Source organism: Triturus cristatus, chromosome 5_2 (genome assembly GCF_964204655.1).
Source record: "Triturus cristatus chromosome 5_2, aTriCri1.1, whole genome shotgun sequence".
NCBI lineage: Eukaryota > Metazoa > Chordata > Amphibia > Caudata > Salamandridae > Triturus > Triturus cristatus.
Genome location: NC_140588.1, coordinates 567,927,096 through 567,952,884, shown reverse-complemented (window position 1 = coordinate 567,952,884; position 25,789 = coordinate 567,927,096). Strand labels below are relative to the sequence as shown.

At 48.8% G+C, this 25,789-nt stretch overlaps 1 protein-coding gene across 4 annotated transcripts in view; it reads right to left on the bottom strand.

Annotated features, from left to right (window-relative positions):
• Positions 1–25,789, bottom strand: part of ELF4 (E74 like ETS transcription factor 4) — a 289,452-nt gene that overhangs the window by 158,236 nt on the left and 105,427 nt on the right. For all 4 annotated transcript variants that reach the window (XM_085607648.1, XM_085607647.1, XM_085607645.1 and 1 more), the window contains exon 3: positions 99–417. In XM_085607648.1, coding sequence (XP_085463774.1) covers positions 99–278 — 180 coding nt within the window. In that variant the 5' untranslated portion in view covers positions 279–417. The remainder of the gene's footprint in view (positions 1–98; positions 418–25,789) is intronic.

The window sequence follows — 25,789 nt, the reverse complement described above, 5'->3', positions numbered from 1 at the left end:
ACTGTTTTACAAGCCCAACTACTGTACGATGCACACAGACTGTTTTACAAACCCAACTACTGTACAATGCCCACTTAAAATACTTGTTACCCCAGTACCTGGTGTATTTCATCCATGCCGTTGCTGGCAAATTCAAAGACAAGTTCATTCTGTTGAAGCACCGTAGCCATGCTGCAAACACGCGGCGTGAGGTAGATTTCATAGACTGCTGGGGATATCCTAAGCTGGGCACAGTAGAGAGTCCGCTTTAGGTCTGAAATGTTCTTTACTACGCACATCCAGAGCTGCTGAATTGTTTTACTTCATGGTGGTCTGCTGGGTCCTCCCGTTTCTTGGCATGAATTGTCCACAGGTTTTCCACTGCTTAGATGATCAACTGAAGCCGATTGCTATGCCAGTCTTGCTTGACAGCGCACTCTGAAAGAAGTAAAAAAGAACAACAAAAACCAGATGTGGTGAAAGGCACACTTGATATTTGTCAGCATAGTACTAGGCGGCCTTCTTCTCCAGCAATAGTTAAGAGATTCTGCTATGGTGGTGGGCCATTTTGCAAGTCTATATTATAGAGGTGTAGCTGAAGAAGGCTTTAACTTTTTTATAAAGCACACCTTACAACACTACATTTATGGTCTCACCTACCAGACAGGGCAAGCTAAAGACCTATTCTGGGGTTCCCAAAAACGTACCGTGGGCTTACAGCCCACCTGTTGCTTACCAGGGGTTGACTTTATGTCACTCTCATGTGCCTACTTCTCATTCAATGGCTTGCCTCCCTCCACTGGTCTTTGCTCCCTCACCTGGAGCATAGCCTCTTTACCATACTTTTGACTGGCTGAGGTGTATCCTACACCGCTCAGCATTAGAGAAATATTTCTCCTTTATGGTTAAGCATGGTACGACAATGTCTCTGTTTTACTGCTCTCTCCTTTGTGTGTTTCTCCTGTTCTCTCTCCCGTGTGCTTCTGGCACTCTTTAGTGTATTTTCCTTCTGCTCTATATTGCTTTCTCCCTCGTGTTGCTCTGTCCCTCGTGTGCTGCTTTCCCCTCTTCCATGAACACTCGCCATGGCGTCCCCCTACCCACTCCCCACCTCACTCCTGTTGCCTGTCCACATTCCTTTTTTTAGTAAAATAATCGTTTTCATGCTAGTAAAATGTTTTTTTTATTAACAGATCCATATCCCATGGTAAAGTGTGGCCCACAGCAACAAAAAGCACACAGACCTCCCCAAAAACGAATGAAAATGTACAATGAATGCCAAACCAACTAACCAGAGTATGAGTAGACAGAAAAATAAGACTATATGAACATCACCCTAAAATGTGTGTCCTTTGGAACACAAGATACATCTGAAAATCTTCAGCACCACATATGATGCTTTCTGGAGTAAGAGTCGAAGCAGCTACCAAAGCGGACAACTGCCTCCCCTTTAATCACACACTAGGAAGCCCAATGAGGCAAGTTCCACAACCGGTCAAACACCGTTCAAACTGCAAAACCACAGGGGCAGCCCCACTAAGGGCCCTGAACAATATCCATCTTTCCTTGCAATCAAAGCCAGATTACTTGCTGTGTAGAAAAGTCGTGATAATTTATCTGTTCAAACAGGCTTTTGAAGCAAGCGGAGCAAAGACCATGTAATTGGGGAGGGTGGCCCTTTCCCTGGCTTGACTCAGGTGGAATACCCCTCTTATGACCCTAACCCTTAACTCTTATATATTATTTGTCACCAGCCACTATCTGGTAATCCAATCGTTCTCTTTTGCAACCTGTGTCCTCAGTCAGTCCCATTAGCCTCTTCTGAGCGAGTGAATGAATGTGTAACTAGTAACACGCAACACATTGTGGACAACAACACCGTCATCCACTGGCCAATTGCCAGGGAGATAAAAAGTAGAAAACGACACCAGTTTCAGAATAAGTGTGGTTTAGGAGTTACTGAAACTGAGAGTTTGCCTGCAACCACAGCCAGACGCTGAGCACAATTGTAATAAATCCCACTTGTTATGAGTAAAGTATTGCCTACTTTCTCAAATGCTAATATAGGTGGACATATGTGTATTCATTGGAGGTGGTATTAAGGCATCAAACCGAAAACTATCTGCTACAGAGAGCATCCTATAAGAGCACATATGGAATTTAGTAAGGATTCAGCCAGACAATTGACCAAGTATACATGCAACACAAAAAGGGGATTGGAGCAGGACTTAATATGCTGTCCACATTCCAGAATGTAGCGGGTGGGTGGGAGTGATCCACAGAGCAAGGAGAGTTTATGTCCAGGGGGATCATTGGTTTTTGTTTGTTCTGTTCGAAGGCAGTGATAAATTTACAGTTTTTTTTTTTAGTTTGACAGCCCAGTTGTCTGCTTGATGTCTGTATTGTTACCAATTTTTTCAAAGTACACTTAGAGTGGACTTTGGCTCCACTTAGAGGAGTATAACCCTCTAACTTCATGCTATTGGCTGTTTGGTGTATCATTTCCAGTGGCGGTGGCGGCTGCGCCACTATGGCGGAGGAGCGTCGGCCTACTGCTTTTAAGCAGTGCGAAGCAGAAACATAAAATGATAACTTAGTTATTATAATTTTATGCTTCCATGTTGCTTTGCCGGCGGGTGGGTGGTTGGGGCTGCTCTGCTCTCGAAGCAGGGCAGGGGAGGAGTAGTTTGCCCACTACTAAGTGCACATGACTGTTTGGCCAGCCCTCTCGGGATGCCCAAAACAGTCATGCGCACTTTCCATGTTCTCCATGCAGGCTGCATTACAGCCTGCGTGGAGAACATGCCCAAGCCTCCATTCCCTGGCTAAGCATCGAACTAGGACGCTCAGACCAATCACAACGCTGCATTGCAGCATTGTGATTGGTCAGTGGGGCCCAGCTGTGCTTCTTGCTCCTCGATTTCGACGAGGATAGCAGGAGCAGAGATGCGGGACCCGGTGGCAAGGTAAGTTTATTATATTTTAAATTTCTTTTTATATTGTGCATCCCCCTCCCTCCAAATGACCCTCTCCCCCGCCCCGTGCCCGCGAGCTATGCCAGCGATACTAATTTCACCTTCAATGAACTGCCATTGGCACGCACAAGGGATTATTTTGTATTTGAAAAGTATACTCAATCATCACAATTTGTGTTCTATTCAATTATTGGTCTCCAGTGCATTCCATATTAAAAAAATCCCTTTTAGTTACTTTTTTCTCCAGCATGGGCAAACCAATATGGTTGACTTTAATTTGATAAACTGCATTAGTGAATGTCTGTGTTTACATGAATAAGCACATAAAAAACAGACTTATTGGCTTTGAAAAATGCTCGTTTCCAGACTAGTTATGAAGTTAAAATTAAAAAAAAATCTTTTTAGCTTTATGGCACCTCCTAGACACTCATCAAGACGGTCTACATAGAATCATGGCATGATAGGTCGTGATGTTGTAATCAACATTACATTACAACAGTTTTGCATTTCCTTAAACATGAATGATGAATTTTGGGACAATTTGTTAAGTAGGTGTAAAGCTTGGCAACCTTTCATTGCCCTCTCTGCTGTTTCTGGGCACCTGTCTTTTGTTTGCCTGTTCCTGATGTGGGAGTCTGTGCTTAGGACTACCCATTTCCCTCTCTCTTCTTGGACCAGGGTTATGACCCGCCAGAATTGAGACTTGTTTGGAGGTACTAGCAGGGGAGCTCAGCGACACGTACACCCAGGAGACAGACTGGATCTTCTATCGGAGAGGAGCCATCTTCTAAAACCGAGCGCACAGCTTTGGGAGGGACGCACAAGGAGCGGTGAGGAAGTAAGGGGACACCCGCCTAGCCAGCCATATCGGCCAAATCAACCCTAGCGACAAATGGGGTGACAGATGTCGCAGCCAGATCACCCTCACATCCATGTCTCTCCAGAGTTGTGTGGCGAGGGCTGAACTCACAATGCACTTTGTCTTTAAAAGGTCTGGGTATTTTTATAGACTTAGGTGAGTCTCTACTCGCATCACTCATAGTGCCAATATCGGCAACCGTTATCACAGCACACATCAGTACATAATCATAATAAAACACACGACACTGAATGTAAGTGGAGAAATATTGCTGCAGGTTTATTAGCATAATAAATATGCAAACACGGTGGGTTATCTTACGGGCGATCCCAGGGCAGGCCAGCCCCATGCCGCCTGCCCGTCTGATAAGCCTAGAGTCACCATGGCAACGCCAATTGGTGTATACCAAATGTTGGGAGGGTCCCCCCCCCTCCCATCCGTGGACCTCCAGTCCACATGCTTCACACGCCCCCCCGTGATGGGTGGGCGGAGCATACATGGCAGCCCCCGGTTGCTCAGACCCACAACCGCCTGTCGGTTAGCGGGGCGCCGTAGGTCTTCCAGTGGACACGCTAAAAGATCCCTGGGTATCCTGGCTTAGCACCACACGGTGCTGCTGCATGCTATACCCCTTGGTATGTGCAGACCCTGGATCGCCCTGTAACTCCTCCTGCAACACAAAGTGAAAATTTGTTAGAAAAAACCTCCCCCCCCTTTGTCCCTCCGGATGCCGGGTAAGCGGATGGGCGGGCAAGGCGAACGAGCGGACAAGAGGGCGAGGAGGGGGCGGGGACAGAATATGTACCCCCCTTAGCTCCTCCCCGCCGGAAGCAGCTACCTGTCTGGGGTCTCCCTTGGTCAAACCCAGGGACACGACCTCCCACCCCTGTGCCTTCCTGTGGCACTAAGGCGGCCGCCCTCAAAGGGGCGGGCCGCTGCGCAACCCCCCCCCCCGGGCAGCCTTACATAGTGCCAATATCGGCAACCGTTATCACAGCACACATCAGTACATAATCATAATAAAACACACGACACTGAATGTAAGTGGAGAAATATTGCTGCAGGTTTATTAGCATAATAAATATGCAAACACGGTGGGCTATCTTACGGGCGATCCCAGGGCAGGCCAGCCCCATGCCGCCTGCCCGTCTGATAAGCCTAGAGTCACCATGGCAACGCCAATTGGTGTATACCAAATGTTGGGAGGGTCCCCCCCCTCCCATCCGTGGACCTCCAGTCCACATGCTTCACACGCCCCCCCGTGATGGGTGGGCGGAGCATACATGGCAGCCCCCGGTTGCTCAGACCCACAACCGCCTGTCGGTTAGCGGGGCGCCGTAGGTCTTCCAGTGGACACGCTAAAAGATCCCTGGGTATCCTGGCTTAGCACCACACGGTGCTGCTGCATGCTATACCCCTTGGTATGTGCAGACCCTGGATCGCCCTGTAACTCCTCCACAGCCTTGGGAGTGGCCACCGTCACTACCAGGGCCCCCCCACCAAGACCCCTATTATTAGCAACCCGCAGCTGTCAGTGCTTCCCCTAGATCCAGTAAAAACAACTCCATGCCTAAATCCGAGAGGTGAACCCCATCGCCTTTCAGACATCCCGTTGATTTGGCATGCAGAAGGCCATGCCTGATGAAACCAAAGCCTCTTTGCTCAGTGAACTTGCGCATAGCGCTATTAACCTTTCTTCTAGATACCTCGATGGCGTCGCCTGAGCGAGCACCATGCCAAATCGTGCGTGGTGTCATCTCAGACCACCACAGTTCACACGGCCCCAACAACACGCTCAACTTGCAGAAAGTATCCCTCATGTCTTGTAGTAGAGCTCTCCTTCCTAGTGATGTGAGGTCATTCCCCCCCAGGTGAACCACCAAGAGGTTGGGCGGGAGCCACCCTCCCCGGAGTCTCTGCTTCACTTTCCGTAACAGGTCGCACCAGCGCAAGCCTGGGAAACCCAACCACGTGATGTCCGTGTTGGCAAAGCCATTCTGCCACTCTCTTGCCGCCGCCCAATGTGCCAGTCTTGCAATAATTGAGTGACCAATTACCCACACCTTCATACCTAATAAAGAGAAAATTGGTTTTGAGTATATGTTTATTAAGCGAAAAACATAAGCAAAATCAGCACATCTACAGTCAAGGTATACGTCAATCAGGAAACCAGCGAAGGAGGGGAGGCCTAATAAGATTGTAGGTCACGACTAGACAGCCCAACCAATGTGACCCACAGCCCCCCCCCGGCCACCCCTAGGGCCGGATGTACCGCTTGAAGCAATGCGATTGCCAGCGCCCCACCATCATAATACCTTCTGCGGGCATTCCTGCCAGGAACGCTGTGGTGGCCGCACCTATGCGGAACGAGTGGCTGCTGAATATTTTGCCCCTAACCTCATGGCCAGACAGCCTAAGGCAGGCCTTGAGGATGTGGTCCACTTGAAATCTCGTGACCGGGAGGCCATCCTGATGCACCAGCAGGTAACCCGCCCCCCGCGGGCGAAGCGGCAGGTAGGTTCTGACCCAAGCTACCGGGCAATATCTCTCATCCCCCAAGCCATGTAGCACCACTACCCTCCCTCGCCCTAGCTGGTCAGTTTTGGACTGTCTAATGACTATTTTCAAGCACCCCGGCTCTAGTTCTACGTCCTTTACATTCAGAGCCACCCCCGAGGAGTCAGATTTTGAGCGGGCCACTAGTTCCCCTATCCTGAAGGCACCAAAGAAGGCTAGGGAAAAACAGGCCGAGAACAGTGTAGCTTCGTACCCTGAGTGGGTGGCCCTATCCATACAGTCCAACATTCCTTGTAACAGTGAGAAAGTAATGGGGGACCTGGGATCAGGGGATCGCGGAACCAGTTTGGCCCACCCTCGCAAGGCTGCCTTGATCACAAAAGCCTTGGTGGGATCAGCCTGACCCCTCAGTCTGGCGTGGTGGCTGATGGCAGCGAGGTGACCCGATATCCAGGAATGAGTTTTGCCCTCCCCTCTGGCCCACAGCAAGAATTGTTGGACTCTAAGTTCCAGGGCCACCTGATCCTCCTCCCAGCCCCCTGTAATTGCACAAAACAGGGTGACACAGCTCCCGTAGCGCTTCGCAGTTCTGGGGGCTAAGGACCGTTCTCCCAGCTCCCTCATCCGTGGTCCCACTTCAGCAGCCGCCACAAGTGCGGCGGGAAAGGGGTCCCCTCTTGACGTGCGCTCGGCCAGGCCTCCCGGAAGCGGTGCCACTGGAAACGAGACAAAGAGTCAGCGGCAACATTAGAAATCCCTTGAATGTGCCTGGCCCTGCACTCTACGTTGTTAAATAGGCAGGCCCTGACAAGCTCTCGCAGTAGACACAGGACTAGGGGGCAGCTGGCAGACTGGGAGTTGATGGCCTGCACCACCGCCAGGTTGTCTGACCAGAAAAGCACCCGTTTGGCGGCCAGAGCCCTGGGCCAGAGATGAAAAGCAACCACAATTGGGAAGAGTTCCAGGACGGTGATCTTGGACGTGACCTTTTTCTTGTGCCAGGCGTTAGGCCATCTCTCTGCGCACCACTCCTTGTCCAAAATCACTCCGAACCCTTCCCGGCCAGACGCATCAGAAAAGAGGGCCAGCTCCCGGCTGCTGGCCCAGGGGTCGCGCCAGATGACAGCCCCATTAAAGTTGACTAGGAAGTCTGCCCACATGATTAGGTCTTCACGCATCCCCTTGTTCAATTTAACCATGTGGTACTTCTTGCTCACCGAGGCCGTAGCTCTAGCTAACCTTCGCGCAAATGCCCTGCCCGCGGGGATGACTCTGGCAGCAAAGTTTAGCTTCCCCAGAAGGCTCTGAATGGCAGCCAAGGAAACCTTCTCCCTCCCTACCACTTGGCTAATCTGATCTCTCAGGTCCCGCACCTTGTCGGCTGGCAGCCTGGCCTCCCCCGCCACTGTGTCCAGCTCGATCCCTAAGAAAGAGAGAACCTGAGCCGGGCCCTCCGTTTTCCTAGGGGCTAAGGGAACGCCAAGATGATGCATCAGGACCTGAAAATCAACAAGGGCTGCCCTACATTCCTGAGTGCCATCCCTCCCGATGAATAGGAAGTCATCTAAGTAATGGGAAACCCCAGAAACGCTGTAAGTGTGCTGGAAGGCCCATTGAAGGAAAGAGCTGAAGGCCTCGAAGAAGGCACAGGAAACCGCGCACCCCATGGGCATGCACTTGTCAAAGTAGTACATGCTGTCCACCTTGAAACCCAGCAGGTGTTGGCTGCTGGGGTGCACTGGTAGTAACCGAAAGGCCGACTCAATGTCGGCCTTCGCCAACCAAGCTCCTTTGCCAGCCCTCCTTACCAGGTCAAGTGCGACATCCAATGTACAATAAGACACCGAGCATGACCCCTCCTGAAGGCCGTGGTTTACTGAGCTCCCCTCTGGGTAAGACAAGTGGTGAATCAGTCTGAAGGACCCTGGTTCTTTTTTAGGGACCAAGCCAAGGGGGGAGACTACAAAGTTGTCTAACGGGGGCTCCCTGAAAGGACCCGCCACCCGTCCCAGCCTCAGTTCCTTCTGAACTTTTTCCTTTAAGACCTGTGGGAGGACCCTGGCAGATCTGAGGTTCTCCGCATCGCGGCCGGACAGGGGACCTACATAAGGGATGGTGAAGCCCAGCGAGAAGCCTTCAAGCAGGAGCGCACTGTCAGCGGAGAGGGGGTACAGTCTGAGTAACTCTAGCATGCGGTCCAGAATGACCGGGGATGGACCCTTGCTGGCCAGGGGCGCAGGAGTGCAGGCGACTAGATCGGTGGGAGAGTGCTGGAGGGGTGAGGCCGCAGCTGGGGAAAGGAGTGGGGGCGACTCAAGCAGATGGTTTGGAGGAGTCAGCAGGCTTCTTGTCCTGTTTGGTTTGGCACGAGGAAGCGGGGTGACGCCCCCCGCACTTGCTGCATGAGTGCTGGAAACGGCACTTGACCCCCCAAGAGCAAGCGCCGGCATTGAAAAGGTTGCAAGTCCCAGGCGAGACCCGCTTGGCCCCCCCTCCCCTGCCACCTCCTCTACGCCCCCCCCGAAAGGACTGCCTCGCGTGCTTAACATTGAACTGGGAGCTCCCTGGCTGTCCGCCCCCTCCTCCTGACCCTTTGGAAGCGAGGCAGGACTCTTGGATCCCCGAGACCCCATGTGGTCCATCCACAGCTGTACCTCTTTCTGGTCCCATTCCATCTCTGGGCAAATGGCCATCTTCTTTCTGAACTCCATGTCATAATTGAGCCACCCTTCCCCGCCCCACTTCTGCGCCTCTGTGTGAATTAGCCTCTGGTACAGTACCAAGGCCTGGCCCTGTTCAGGAAATTTTTCAAGTATAACCGATTGAAGAATGGAAAAGGCGGCTAGCCAGTTATCTATTGTTTTATCCGGCCACTGCTGGAACCTGACCTTCTTATCGTCCTCCTTCCCCCCCAAGCCTACGCGCGTCTTGCCCATGCTGGCCCAGCAGAAGTAGTGAAAAGATGTCTAAAAACTCACGCCTCCAGATGAATTCTTTTACTGCTAAGGGGACCTCCCAGATCAGCGAGCTATGGCCAGACAGGAGCGGGGCATGAGTAAACTCCTTCTTGGCTGGGACCTGCAGTGGTGAGCGTGGTACTGTTGCGCTAGCTAGTTGTGTGGACGCGCTGCCCCCCGGGGCGGGGGGGGGGGGGCGGTGGTATCAATGGCGGCAGCAGACTGCCCGGTTAGCGGCTCACCTCCTGCTGGTTGACGCTGCTCACCCCCTGCCGGGAGGGGCCCTGGAGCCGGGGGGCCAGCGGGAGCCGCCCTCTCCTGTCTGGCGGACATGACAGGCCCTGCCACCGCCGCCGGTTCTGCACTTCTGGGCAAGGAAATAGGCGGTGTGCACGGCACCGTGGACAGCTCGGGGGCCTGACGACATGTCCCTTGTGGTGCCCAAACAGTGGCTGCAGCGGAAGGGTTCCCTCCCGCACTGTCAGCAGTCGGCCGCCCCGCGGCTGAGGCTACCCGCGAGAAACCCGCCCTGACCTCTTCCATGAAATTTTTAAGGGTCTCATTGAGATTGGCGAGATCCTCCCTGGATGCAAAGTTAGTGGCATGAGAGCTTAAACTGCTCGGTGGTGGCGGGCCAGCCGGGGACGGCGGGGGCGGAAGCCCGGAAGAGCCCTTGACGGCGGGCACAGAGCGGACCCTGTGTGCAGTTCCTTCAGCCGGGAAGTCTCTAACTGTGGCCCTGCGGATTCGTTTGGGGCGGGGAGGTCCCGCCTCCTCGTTCGACTCTTGTCCCGTCGTGTGACCCCCAGAGATGACCCCAGAGTCATCAGGGCAGCTGGCCTTGAGGAGGTCTGCAACCCAGGCCAGTCCTTTGGATTTGGCCATCTCAATAATTGCTGCTAACTGTGCGTCTTGCGAATTGCCCAGCTGGGTCTCATCGACCTGGGACGGCGTCGAGAAGAGCGCTGGGGTGCCCTCACTATCCATCTCGGACTGGGTCCTAACCTGAAAGAGAAATGAACGTAAGCATCGGCCAATACCACTTGAGACCGGCCCCTACCCACCCTTAACCAATCCGCGCCGTCACACACGCTCTTACTTACTCTCGCGGAAGCGAACGCACCTCCTTCAGCTCAGAGCGTATGCTGTCCCAGATTTCCTGCATACAAAGAACAAAGCTGTTAAAACGCGCCCAGGGCGACATTGTCCTTGGCCGAGCCAGCCAGGAGCCTACTCTCCCCTTCCTTCCCCACCATTTGGCACACTTACACCCCTTTCCGGCAGCAAGCGTGATCGTCTGATACACCTAAACCTTCGCACGAACCTTCGCACGATCTAGGAGGAAGAGAAGAGAGGATGAAACGACAATATCACTTCCCTGCTGCTCTGACCAACATGCATGGAGGTGAGGTGATCGCGCAGAATCATGGATGTTAGGCATTCATAACAGGCCTGAGTTTATCTCCCAGTTCCCCGGACACTACAGCTCCCTCGCTACTGAAGATCGGGGTAACCGGGGAGAAACGTGGAGAGTGTGCTGCTACAATAGTACGACCACGGTGCGAGATGCTACCTTTTGATGACGTATCATTAATAGTTGGTAATTTACTGTCTTACAATGGCACGCGACGAAGCACAGCCTTCACGTTGTGTTGGTAGCGGGCGATACTGAAAGCCAGTCTCCACAGCTCAATGGTCCGCCGGAAGGTAACTAGGGCGGTTTGTGGTGCTCGTACAAAGACGCCCGGGTGGAAAGGGCGCGTCGCCGCGCGCACAATGAATGTACAAGAGGACGGCACTATCAGGAGATGGACTGGGCTGTGCGCGGAGTACCCTGCACACGATCTTATGGTCACAGATTGGCTCATTACCAGGTTTTGTACGAGTGGATGTGCCAACAAAGGGTCAGTCTTCCTTTGGATAAAACGTGGTATTTTTTTTTTTTTTTTTTTTTTGCATAAGGAGCGCTTTACATAGCACCGTATTTACATAACACATTCAGGCTCGGCGAGATTAAGTGATTTGCCCAAAATTACATGATGTGGACGCGACATCGATGCTCGAACCCTGGTGTCCTGCACTAGAGGCGGCAGCGCAGCCGACGGACCACTTCCTTAGCCTGGACGCGACCCCCGGGCTCAAGAAATACACTTTTGAGATAGTGCTGCGGGCGTTCGAACATACGCCTTTTGCGGACATTGCGTAACCACCGTAATCCACTGAGCCATCCTACCAGCGTTATTACTTTTCGACTGATTGCTAAGCTGACTACAGAAAATGCTGCGAAATAGGCGCAAGTGACAGGCCCAAGTCGAGGACAATCGCATTCTGGTACGTAGCGTTTTAGTTCCCCGTTGTTAACAAAACGCTGACACGCCAGAACTGTGGCTCAGCCCCGGCGAAGACCTATTGTGACCTCAGAACGTAATATGCGTGAGAGCGTTTCCTCTTATTTTTATTTAAGTGCTGCCCTTATTTAGTCTGAGGTAAGGGTGGGGGGATAATGTGTGAGATAGAAAACACGCTGCCCGATAGCCGAGACATTCTGGCTGCTCTGAGGAGGATATTGGATTGAAGCTGTTATGTTTTAACTATGACTCCCGCGACTCATGGTCACTGTTATTGTTGTGCGTGTTTTGTACATTCTCGAGCGTTGCCGCTCAGTTGCGAGCGGCTGCGCAACCCCCCCCCCCGGGCAGCCTTATAATCTGTAGATAATGTTTGGCTTTCTTTGGGTATGGTGCGCCCCCTGCCGCCCTGTAAGATGGTAGCCTATGTGTTGATACAAACACAAAAGCGTGACCTCGCAGATTTCGGTAACACGGTTCATAAATTACATTTATCGGATTTCTGGAGACGGTCACGTACCTGATAACACAGTCTCCTGCTCTCATGTAAAATGTCTTTCCGAATTCTTCGGGAAACTTGTGCACTGTAGCGCACAAGGTACTTCTAGAAATAGTCTTTATAGCCTGGATACCGGCTTGCTATGTGAGGTATTTTAAAATACAATCATTTGCCAGTAACATCTTCCGCGATTCTTAGGGCATATCTTGTGCCCCCTGTTTCAAAAGTGGTAGCCTCTTCCCCCAGAATGGTCAAACGTGCCTCAGTGCTTTAAAACCCACCCGGGTTACATTTGAGTACGCTCTAATTGTTGCTAGGATTCTTCGCAACTGAGCGGCAACGCTCGATCGATGTGGACAACAAGGAGCACGGGGCACAGGGCCAGAGCACTAGCCCCCTCGCACTCTACTCTCCCCTCGCGACACGCGACCCACAGCATTCTGCCCTCAACGTACACACAATCCTGCCCCTTCATAAACTCTTTCCCCGAGCACGGCCCCCCCCCGCCCGTGGCACGCCGACCACAGGGCCCTGTCTCCTGGTACTGCCCAGGGACAAGGCCGGGGCGAGAGGGAAGTAACCGGCAGACTCACCGAAGTAAAGACGGGCGACACGACGGAGCACGACGGACTGCAGCATGGTGAACGAGCGGACAAGAGCAAAAGTCCTTCGAGCCGGATTTGAACCAGCGACCTAAGGATGTCTGTCTCTCCACTACAGTCCTCCGCTCTACCAACTGAGCTATGGAAGGCTCAAGTGTTTTTCGCCCAACTGTGGGGCCCGAACCCACGACCCTGAGATTAAGAGTCTCATGCTCTACCGACTGAGCTAGCAGTTATTAAAAAAAAATCTTTTTAGCTTTATGGCACCTCCTAGACACTCATCAAGACGGTCTACATAGAATCATGGCATGATAGGTCGTGATGTTGTAATCAACATTACATTACAACAGTTTTGCATTTCCTTAAACATGAATGATGAATTTTGGGACAATTTGTTAAGTAGGTGTAAAGCTTGGCAACCTTTCATTGCCCTCTCTGCTGTTTCTGGGCACCTGTCTTTTGTTTGCCTGTTCCTGATGTGGGAGTCTGTGCTTAGGACTACCCATTTCCCTCTCTCTTCTTGGACCAGGGTTATGACCCGCCAGAATTGAGACTTGTTTGGAGGTACTAGCAGGGGAGCTCAGCGACACGTACACCCAGGAGACAGACTGGATCTTCTATCGGAGAGGAGCCATCTTCTAAAACCGAGCGCACAGCTTTGGGAGGGACGCACAAGGAGCGGTGAGGAAGTAAGGGGACACCCGCCTAGCCAGCCATATCGGCCAAATCAACCCTAGCGACAAATGGGGTGACAGATGTCGCAGCCAGATCACCCTCACATCCATGTCTCTCCAGAGTTGTGTGGCGAGGGCTGAACTCACAATGCACTTTGTCTTTAAAAGGTCTGGGTATTTTTATAGACTTAGGTGAGTCTCTACTCGCATCACTCATTCTCTAAAAAAATTCAGGGTCTTCTTGAGCAATGGTGAGTCTCTGGTTTGGGTGTCGAAGGCACAGCTCTAATTCCTTGAAAACTCAGGATGGCATCAGAATTTCTTTGATTTATAGAGACAACAGATATTTGAGGGTGGGAGAATTCCAAAACAATCTTCCGTTCTCTTCGCTTTGCTTCATTTGGATTCATTTTGGTATGTTAGTTTCACGGGAAGCTCTTACCAGATGGGTCTCCCCAAGCAACTGTCAGGCCAACCACCTGTGCCCTACCTACTCTTGATGCCAACCAGACCTGCTTTTGGCACTGAGTGCCAAGCCAAGCAACGGTCTTTTAGGTCTCACTCCTCTCACTTACATTTTATTTAGGAAAAAAAGTAAGAGCTGCTTCACAGGCACGCAGTAGTAAAATAATTTTCAAAGACGAGTAATATTTTTTTCCTGAAACAATTTAAACATCAAAAAGTAAAAGAATGTTGGCTACACAATTTTCTTTAGCGGGTTATTAAAAAGGTCATTTTAGTTTGCAAACATTTCTTGACGACTATTCTGCCTCATGGAGAGCAGTCTTTCGTTTTGGAAAATGTATCTTAATCAGGAATGATAACCTTTTAAAATAAATAGAACCTTCAATCACTGGCAAAACGTCTCTGTAGTTAATACATAAGTCCAGAGCCCGTGGCACCTGCTTACCAGCAGATATCTACTTTCTAGGCACCAATATCACCTTCGGGAGATGGCATGTTTCGCCTTTTCAGCGTTAGACTCTTTCATGGTCGCAGTGCTGTGCCTTCGTGACCCTGAGAATGAATGGTGTGTCGGATTTCCGGTGCAGGCTGCCGACAGCGGGGGCTTTATGCTAATCACCGGCTCTATCCGTTTCCTTCCCTCGCCCTCCTTTTCGCAGAGCACCGCGGTGTGAGAAAGAGCGAGCAATGCCGGTGTGACCCACATGTTCATTTTACAAACTTACTTTATGTTCCAGGCAGACACTCGACCTAACCTCTGTGCTACAGTTTGAGGCGCTGCTTTCCTACTCAGGTTATTTTGGGGCATACCGGAGGAACGAACAAACAAACAAAACACACACAAACACACACACACACCCGCGTTCTGTTTTAAACTCTAAAAACCATTGAAAGTTACAAGTTATAAAGTTATCTCAAGTAACTATATCTCGTGCCCTAAGGTAACTATAACTCGCACCCGCGCCATGCACGGTGATATTATCAATGATCTCAAAGAAGATGTTGTGAGGGATGTAATATGTAGGGATATTAGCTGTGCATGGCGAGGGCGCGAGCTATAGTTACCTTAGGGCACGATTCTAACTGTAACCACCCAGTGGTGACTGATTATATATATATATATATATATATATATATATATATATATATATAGATAGATAGATAGATAGATAGGAGAGAGAGCGAGCGAGAAAGAGAGAGACTAACTTTGTGTCCTATTCTGTTCATACTTACTACTCGGATCCGGTCATTGAAAGGTTACTTGGGCATGTGTTGATATATTTCCTAATTTAGTAGTACAGACATCACCAAGTGGCTTTGTGGCAAGTTCAGCACTGTTGTGAATCCCTTTCTCTCATCCGCATAACAAAAATGGGGCATGAAAAATCCACAACAAGGATCTCATGATTTGTATACGCCCATCGCAGGGGAGCTGCAGAATGAAACATTTCTTCAGGCAGGAATACTGAGTGAAGAACCTACATCAGCTTCTCGTGAGATTCCACTCATGAACTGTACAGATTCCAAACATTTAGGCGCCTCTTTCTCCTGTGCCTTCTATGTACAGGAAATGGCGACATTAGGCACAAACACCTGATCTGTATATACAGCGTTTTCAGTGAATATTATTTGTATGGCTGAAATGTAAACCTATGGGGAGTCTAGAATTTAAAGAACCAGCAGGCACCTCACATCCTGACCAGACCCAATAGTAACAATAGATTTTGTAAAAGTCTAAATCATGTTTTTTTAATGAAAAGTAACAGTTTCTCAGTGAATGTCAATAACCTTTTGCCTGAAAGCTCTAAGGTCCCACTATGTTTGAAGATATGGGTATGTGATGGGTTGTTTTTGTCAGCCTAGTCACTGGTTTGAGAGAATACATGGCAGCTTCAAGAGGAGGCTGATAGGAGGTGATCAAAAACAACTTCACATAGCAAGCCTAGGGGAAAAATCCCCCACAGCAATAGTGATTGTTAGACATGGTATCTCTTGGCGTGGTTTCCGCTGACTTTTTGCCTTTTGGCCCCTGTTTTTGACTGTGTGCTAAACTTCATTTTTGCTGGCTTTAGGACTCTGCACTTTTTCATTGCTGACCAGTGCTAAAGAGCCTGTGTCCTGGTCTGAAATATAATAGCATTTGATGTCTCCATGATTGGCATATTTGATTTATTGATAATTTCCTAGTACAGTGCTCTACATGTGCCCAGGGCCTGTAAATCAAATGCTACTAGTGGGCCTGCAGTATTGCATGTGCCAACCACATGAGGATGCTTTCAAACATGTCTCAGGCCTGCCACTGCATAGCCTGTATGTGCAGTTTTGAACCCTTATTTAAACCTCACAATATAACTTTCTTGCCAGACCTAAACCTTCCTTTTCTTACACATAGGTCACCCCTAGAGTAGGCCCTGGACAGCCCATTGACAGGGTGCGGTGTACATAGATGGTAGGACATGCGCTTTTAAGTTTTACATGCCCTGGTAGTGAAAAACTGTTACATTCGCTTTTCACCACTGCAAGGCCTATCTCTTCCATATGTTATTATTGGACCGGTCTTGTAAAATTTTACAAGTATAACTTCCAATTGGGAAAAGATAGGAAGAGTAAGTTTGGTTTCTCTGGGTTTGAAAGTTGATATTTTCTTAGTTTAACCATTTGGCGCCTTCTGCCTGTCTCTGGAATACACGTCTGGGGCGGGTGACAGCTGGGCTTTGGGCATTCCCTCCAGACAGTCACTAACAAAGGGAACTGAGGTGTACCACTCACATCCTGATGACCCATTCCCAGGTTGATGGGTCTTCCTGACCTAGAGGGAGAGGTGGGAGCTGACACTTGCACCTGAATAGGGCTGTGCCTGTTCCAACACAGAGGGTTGCATACCCCTCTGTAGTGCGTCTGGAGCCAGGGCAGGGTCTTGTGCACTACACAGACTTTACTTTGAAGTCTCCCTACTTCAAAAGGCTAAAATAGGTATAACCACAGGACCTCTGACACCATATACTCAGAATGCTTCTGGAACAGAGTATATTGTACCATGAAGAAGAGCTGCTGTGCTTTCAGGAGGGACTGACACTTTGCTGCTTGCATTGCTGTGTTGGTCTGCTGCTTCTTGCCTGGGAGTGGGAGGACTGGGCTTGACTCTCTACAACCTGCATCTCTAAAGGTTCTCCAAGGGCATTCTGGGCTTGCCTCCTGTTTCTGAAGTCTCAGGGATATCAAAGACCTCACCTGTATCTAGATACCTGGGCTCCTCTGCTGTGAGTCCTGCTCTGCCAAGTGGTGCCAAATCCAGTCCCGGGCCGTTGAAAGGGAGTGTTTGGTGCTGCAACCCAAGAGATTGACGTGTCAATCGGAACCGGCACATTTCCCTGCGATAGACGCATCAGTGCAGCTTGCACCAAAGCCGTGGACACTGCTCGCAGACTGCGTGACGCAATGACCACAACTTGCAATGCAGCCATGACTTGTGCAGCAGCAGTGATACCGTGGCGCTGCATCTGCAAAGTCTCAGATACTGCATCGCTGATATCGGAAATGTATTCCCAGTCCTGCACAGCTTTGCGCCAACGCATCGCTTCTGTGCTGCACATATTGTCTATGGACCAGCGGTTCGACATCGACCCATTGGTCTGACGCACATCGCTGCTTGACATACACGTATCTACAAGGTTGCCTGACTTCAGAAACGAAGCATCGCCGTCAATAGCAACACATCCCCTCCTTTGCTCAACACATTGCCCCTGAGCTTCTACGCAACCAATGTAATTTCAGTGGGTTTGCTTGACTCCTGAATCTGTCCCGTGCTCCATCGTGGTTGGACGGAACTTTTGGATTTGCCCCAGTCAAGCGCGACTAGATAGCCCCAGATGGAGCGATGGATTTATAAGCACTGAATCTTTGTTTAATCTTGCAAAATTGATAACTGGACTTGTGTATGTTCATCTTGGTCTGGTTTTACTCAGATAAATATTGGCTACTTTTCTAAACTGGTGTTGGGTACGATTGTGGTGTTTTCACTGTGTTAGTTTGTGTGCACAAATACTTTACAAATTGCCTCTTTAGTTTAGCCCGACTGATCTGTACCCAGCTACCAGAGGGTGAGCAAAGGTAAACATTTAGTGTGTACTACACTTACCCTGACCAGGATTGTGGTTCCTGCTTGGACAGGGTGCATAACTCTGCCAACCAGAAACCTCAATTTCTAACACTGATATAAGACGTAGCCACCATCGCTGAAGAGAAAAACGCCAGGGACATCAGTGCCCCTCTCACAACTGACAAAGCGCATGTTGAAGGCACAAATGCATAAGAGACTGAGTCACAGCCTCACAACATGCACCTCATAAGCTACAAGCCCCAAAAGGAATAGTTACTACTTTATCCCTTAGCATTACTATAACAACAGTGTAATGCAGCACATGGAGCTCTGGGCCATCCCCTGCCCACCACCCTTGGTAACAACACACACCTGTTGGGTGTATTGCTAGAGGACCATACCTGGGAATCATACTCCTAACATGATACTACTCTTAATGTAGGAAAAAACCTCGATGTGAATTCTCTCTAGCCCCTTGAATAGTAGGTGTATTTAAGAGCCAACTCAAACGTGCTACTTTTTATCAGCCTCGACCAGGCAAAAGGCTGAGTCGCTCTGACACAGTAGAGAGTATATATTTTTAGGCAAGCACTCTGCCCACTGCTGTGCGGCGACATAGCCAACAGGGCTAGAGATGGTGTTGAAGTCGTATCCAAAGTAAGAATTATTCCAATATGTAAAGTTTTGTCTGGATTTGTTCTGTTAAAGCCATCAACATAGAGGTCGCATTTTCTAAAAGCATTATTTGTCTGAAGAAAACCAATTGATCATTATATCAGAACATCTGAAGCGATTTTGTGCAAACGCATCCTTGATTAGGAATAAAAGGTGTAAAACTACTCACATCAGCACTTTCAAGATGGGATAACCTATCTGGGTATTTCACAATTTCTGTACAATTATTTTGTGCGAAATTAAAATAATTTCAGAATCTTTAAATGTAAAAGATCTGCACCTATAATTTATCCCATCAATGTCCAACTATGAAAGCCGCACATCTGTAGATTTCCCCTTCAATATTTGGTTATGAAACCATCAAATTTATGTAGTTTGTCTGAGATGCATGTTCTGCGTGGAGCCTGTATCTCAGCCCCTGTTGGTAACGCCAAGTAGCAAACCTAGCTGGGAAGGGATGGAGTCAGAATGTGTTTTCATTTTTAATTGCCCAATCAGTATCCTTCATTTACAACGTGGAATCCAAATCATCCCCCAAGAATGATGCAGCAGCAGTAGTAAGTACTCACTTTTATTGATGGCCACAACTACCAACTGATTGAATTTTTTGTTTCATTGACAAGTTGAGCCTAAAAAGTATCACAAACAATTCACCCTTACGAAATGCAAACTGGGAAAGGACATCATTGAACACACAAAGTACGTTTGTGAGTCACTGGTTGCTCCAAGGAGTGCCAAGCAGCGTGCCAGGGTGTGGAGTTTTCCAGGAAGCTGTAAAAGAGCACCATGAGAAGAAGAATAACGAAAGGCACAAATTCAACGAAGGAGGACGACTCACCTGGGATAAAGTCAAGATTATCCATAAGCCGTTAACAGCTGATGTTGGGAAGGGAATGTCCCCTCTGTGGCAAATAGGCTTGTATTCCTACCCATCTGGTCTTTACCTGTCAGGATAGGCGCCCACAGAGCCGGCCTGCTGTGCTGCTCCACCACTGCACCTCCACTCTCAAGCGAAGCCGCCGCTGTGGTCCCATCTCAGTAGACACGCTGATGCAACTGCTAGCCAGATGAGTGTCCTACCAAGCTAGAGTAGAGACGCTGATGCGACTGCTAGCCAGAGGAGTGCCCTACCAAGCTAGAGAAGGGATGCCGATGCGACTGCTAGCCAGATGAGTGCTCTACCAAGCTAGAGTAGAGACGCCGATGCGTCTGTTAGCCAGATGAGTGCACTACCAAGCTAGAGTAGAGACGCTGATGCGACTGTTAGCCAGATGAGTGCCCTACCAAGCTAGAGTAGAGACGCTGATGCGACTGTTAGCCAGATGAGTGCCCTACCAAGCGAGAGTAGAGAGGCCGATGTGACTGTTAGCCAAATGAGTGCCCTACCAAGCCAGACTTGCAGAACGTGTTTTGTAGCGGGAAATATGAATGTTGCCTAAGTGATCCTTTCAATTGAACTTCAAACCATTGAAGTAAACTGTGAGCTACCCTGAGGGAGTAGAGACCTAATGGTTGATCCGTGCCCATAACTGCATTAGCATAGGTCTATAGACAGGATAACCACTCCTAGAATAGACAGAGCAGGTGGGTCATTTTACAAGGCATTATGGTTAAAATTGTGACCTGGCAACCGCACCCAACTGAATTGTCTCATACTATTGTTTACTGTGATAATAAAGGACATTCATACCGATAAGATAAACACTGGGCTGGATAACACATTTATTGCATCTGTTGTTGGACTGTTGATTTCTGAGTTTTTTTCGCCCCCATTAAGTCCCTGAGAAGCCTTGGACTGCTCGTCCTCATTGCTCTGTGGTTCACATGAGGCACTCAGCTAAGTTTGCAGAGCCATAGCAGGACGGATCCCAGTGGCAAACTACCTCAACCACCACAGTTGAACAGTTGGGGCCCAGCAACCCCTGTATGCACCGTGGGCCCCCAAACAGCGTCTGACAGCACATGAATAATTTCACTTCACTCAAAGGTAATAACATACCTGCCAACTTACATGGTTCCACCATGTGACACACAATATTGGCTCCCATCACCCGGTCACCCGGTGAGCAGCCGATATCACACGGTGGCAGGGAAAATGAAATGAAAACCACTGTAAATATTGGTTTTCCAGCTCTTTTTCCGAGGTTTTGAACTGTTGATGTTCGTTAAGGGGTGTAAAAATACCCCAGGACATCGGCACCAGTCTCAGCAAGCTTTTTTGGGGGGAGGAGGGTGTGGAGGTGTGTTGGGGTTCAAAAGTGCCTCGTAGGTACTTCTCGGCACGAGGCCCTGCCCCCTTCAAGGCCCATGCCCCCTCCTCACATGGTGAGATTGTTCTTCAAGTTGGCAGGTATGTAATATTTAGTAACAACTTAAAACACTTTTACAGCATCCCTGAAACAAATTTGATCCTGATAAACTATCCAATTAAGAGCTTGGTTTGCCTCTGAGGCTAGTGGCTTTGCAAAAATATCAGTATCCGCTCAGGGCATACTCAAATGACCATTTCATGAATAAGTGCTGGGGTAGTAGACATATGTGAAGGGTAGGTAAATGTAAGAAATGGCTAAGAGGCAAAACTGGGACTCCAGCTTCCTGCCCAGTGCTGCAGACTTCGAGAAGAAGCTTCACCTACAGATGCCCTCTGAAATGTTTCTTCAGTACAGGCACTTTGAAAAGTGCTGGTTCCAAGAATCTTTGTGCCCATGGTCAAAGCTAAAAACTTAAATGGCTGTGAAGAGGCCCAGTGCTGCAGTACCGGTCGATGCACGAGGGGAAGTTGCAGCACAGTACGGTCAGCGGTACGGAAGCAGGCAAGGATTGTGAAGGCGGAAGTAATGCAATACTGAGACATCTGATGCAGCATAGTTTTTCACAACCTCTGCAGATGGGAACGTTCTACAGGCCTCCTTATCCTGTTGTACAAAAAATGTGTATCAAGTTCCAAATATTCATTCCTGCATTACACTTGCCCATCCTTTAGATGTAATAATCATCTCAAGTGGTCTATGTGGGGCAGCAGTGAGGACTTTATTCATCTGATTTGTGTATGTCCCTTTTTAAAATCTAGTCCAGATTCATTCTTAAAAAAAGCTTTTAACATTAGAGGCATTCTTTATTGTAGGACAGCCACACTTAAGGGTCTTGGCCCAACTGATCCTCAGCTCAACTGTAAATTAAAGACATTTTTGATGCTTTATGAAAAAATAATAAGGTCTTAGGAAAAAATACAGCACCCTGTGAAGATTTTTGACTTAAAATTCACGAATCATTATCGATTTAATCTACTGCATTATTCGGTCAATGGAATTGAGGACTTCATTATAAATGAAATCTTACTAGTTGGATCATAATGACATTGTAGCATTTTAGAGTAATTGATGGCGTGTGCCCACAGGAATCAAAATTGACAAGTCATAATGCACAATTAATGACTTTGAATACTGATGGCCATAACGTTTCTTAGTTAACATTTTAAAAGTTGTTTTGGAATTTTGTTACAGTTTTTATTAACTTAAACAAAAGTATTGATAGATTGATTGATCTCTTGATGGAGTAGGGTTGTTTCACTACCACGTAGGACAGCGCCATTCTCCTGCGCTCGGATTCTTCTTCGGCTGTGGTCCAGGACAGCCAACTGCAGGCCAGAGCTTGCGAGAGCACACAGTGAGCTTGTTAATACTCCAGCACTGTAACTTGCTCAAAAATCTTGTAACAGCAATAAGCAAAGTGTTTTTACCCGGTGCAAGCTCAGCAAATGTGCAAGCCCAGCAAATGTGCACTCTGTAGCAGTTGGTAGGAGCTATGTTGCACCTTTTGAACCTCAGCGCAGCAGTATCGTAGCTTGGCTTGTTAGCAAGACTGTCATTCACAATCGTGTATCCCTGTACAACCAGCCTCTTAATACTGCAACAATGAAACGCTTGAGAGACACTATCACGGGGGTATCTCAGGTTCACTAACGACTTGTTTGCATTCTCATGTAGATACCCTACACATGAATCCATCCTCGCCCCTCTCTATGAGGCACCAGCATGATCTGAGTATGCTTTTTGCCTTTAGCCTAAACGAGAACCAGTCCATTTCTGATCCAGTGTGGTGCAATGCAGTAAACTCTGTCTCCGGACATAAAGGAGTGCTTGAGGTCTATCCTTCCCTGATCAAATTAAATGACTCCAGGGATCCTTTTCATCCCTGTTCACAACTCACATGAGTCCAGGGTGTAATGGGTCATGTAACACACAAGTGGTGACGTTCAAACATGACTACATCTGGACTCTGGCCGCAGCACCAGGGGGAATCAATAAAGAAGCTGGCGAGGTTGTCTCGGGCACCTCACAGTTACTCCTCACAACCTGTTTGATGGTCTGTGCATTGGAGGCTTCCCCAACTTTGTGGAGGAGCCTCACTATATTAACAACGACGGCTGACATCTCACATGCCTCCCTCAACTGCCTGCACTCCCTGCTTGTCAGTTTGGCCGGGATCACTTCTCTTTGGTGTTTGTACGGCCTGAGCGCGCATGCGCGACTACTGGCTGCAAATGCCTGCTGCAATGCACCAAGATGAGGCAAGTGCTGCTCTGCAAGCACAAGTTGCTGTCGTACAACCTCAGGTGTCCCTCAGTGGGATCGGCCACAGCACCACATGGAAGGGCGGGGTGAGAGAGCAAACCCCCTGCCATCTGTCAGTGAACTTAACGAGCCAGCCTTGGCAGGGCCTAGCTGGCGCACGTGGGTCCCTAGCCTTAACAATTACTTTAAAGCAACCAAAGTGATGCACGGAGAAACTAAGATGTCTCTATTACTGCACTATGCTGGAGAAGAAATATGCAAGCTCTTCACTAATCTACCCAACACTGGAAGGGATGCGGATTACGATGGCGCAGTAGCAGTGCTTAACACCTATTTAGACCAACAAATGAATCCGGACTTCGAACACTTCAAACTCAGGGGTGCAGGTTGGCCACCCCCAAATGCCACATTCTCCGGGATGCTGGTATACCCTAGGGCAACTTCTTCATGCTAGCCAGGTCGTACGAACTGTCTCAAAACTGGGCTGAGCAAATAGAACTTGCTGAAGTAAATGTATAAACAAGCCCGAGGCATGCGATGCACGACCCATCAAGACTGAGGCCATCTGAGCCGTCCCAAGAGTCAGAGCGCCACAAGCAACACTGGGTCGAAAGCGCACAGATATGTAGCCAAAGAACCACTGAGGGCTCTCATCCCATCCGCTCCAAGACTCCCCCAGCCAAGAACAAAACATGCTCCAACTCTCAACGCCTCAATCACTTCATCAGAGTCTGCAGATGTGGGCGCCACCTAAATCCGTCACATGGAAAATGCAGAACATGACATCAAGGGGCATGGGCAATCACAGAGGCTGCTGATCTCACACTTACTTCATGGAACCACCTTGCAGATGAGGAACCCAAAGACGACGACAAAAAATCTTCGTCTCGTGTGCTGGTGAATACATGAAACATGCCAAACTATTACGAACAACATGTTGAATTCACATGCCTGGGATGACCATAATTGCCCTCTTAGACACAGGCACCTCAGTTAATGAAATGAGCAAAAGGCAGCTTGAAGCAATGCCGATCAGACCCATACTATGGCTCAACTGTGTCAAGATCTACGCATATGTGGGATCCACTCTCATCCCTGTTAAAGGTATATTTGAATGTTCGCTGGTGTATGCAGAGAAGTCTTATACGGCAAAGTTTTATGTTGCCACCAGAGGAATGGAGCTCCTCTTCACTTGTGACACAGCCGAGTAACTTCAATTTGCATCAGCTATACATTGTAGGAGGGTGGAGGAAACATTCATTAAATTCCAACACCTTTTCACAGGGCTGGGGACACTTAAGGTGCCTCCTGTGTCGCTCCACATTGATACTTCAATAAAGTCTGTTACCCTCAAGCCCAGGCAGATCCTGTTTCACATCTGTCCAGCGGTTGAGGAGTTGCAAATACTTGAGAACGCTGAAGTCACTGAGAAAGTAGCAGGTCCTACTGCTTGAGTCTCACCAGTGGTCGTAGAGAGCAAGCCCAAACAGCCAGGCTACATCCAAATCTGCACTGACATTCACCTTTCCAATAAGGTAATCAACAGAGAGCACCATATAACTCCAATGACAGATAACCCTAATCAATGATTTAAATTGAGCCCGGTGGTTTTCAGAGGTTGATTTAAACTCTGGCTACCATCAGTTAGAACTAAAAGAAGACTGTTGCTACATAACATTTTTGACCCATGTGGACCTCGGACGATAACGCCGCCTGAATTTTGGCACCTCATTAGCAGCATACGATTTCAAAATGCAATACGAGAGATGATCACAGGGTTGGAAGGTATCACAAATGGCAGCGTTGACATCCTGATTGACACCCCCACCATCACAGCTTATTCGGAACGACTAGCAGCCAGACTCCAGAGGATTAGGGACATGGTACTTGCCCTCAACAAATTGAAATGCCGGTTTTTATAAAAGAAAGTGGAATTCAAAGGCTATATTTTCCCTGTGGAGGGAATAAGAGTTGATCCAGCAAAAGTGACAGACATCAAGGACGTTGCACTTCTAAGTCTCCTCATGGAGTTAGGCATTTTTTGGGCCTTGTGATGTATTGTGGAAGGTTCAATCCTAGCCACATTAGCAGGCCCACTCCCAGAACACACTAAGGCTTTGATGCCCTGGTGATGGGAGAAGCAAGAAGTAGGCGCCTTCCAGAGTATAAAAGATGCTCCCCTGCAAGATAGGGCGATGACATGTTTTAATCTGACTCATGAATCTGAGCTCATCATCGATGCCAGCCCCACTGGACTGGGAACTGTTGAGTCAACATATCCGACCTGACCAATGAAAACCTGTTGCATTAGTGAGTAGAGCTCTCATGGTCACAGAACAACCCGACACTCACATTGAAAAAGAGGCACTAGCGATTAAACTGGGTTGCACCCATTATCACATGTCTTTATGGGCAAAGATTCAAGACCACCATCGACCACGAGCCACTAATGCCTCTATTTGAAGGAACAGTGCCACACCCGCCTACATAAATAGAAAAGTTGGTGTACCAATGCAAAAATATCAATTCACCCTATGATACAAGCCAAGATGTACCAAAGCAGCTG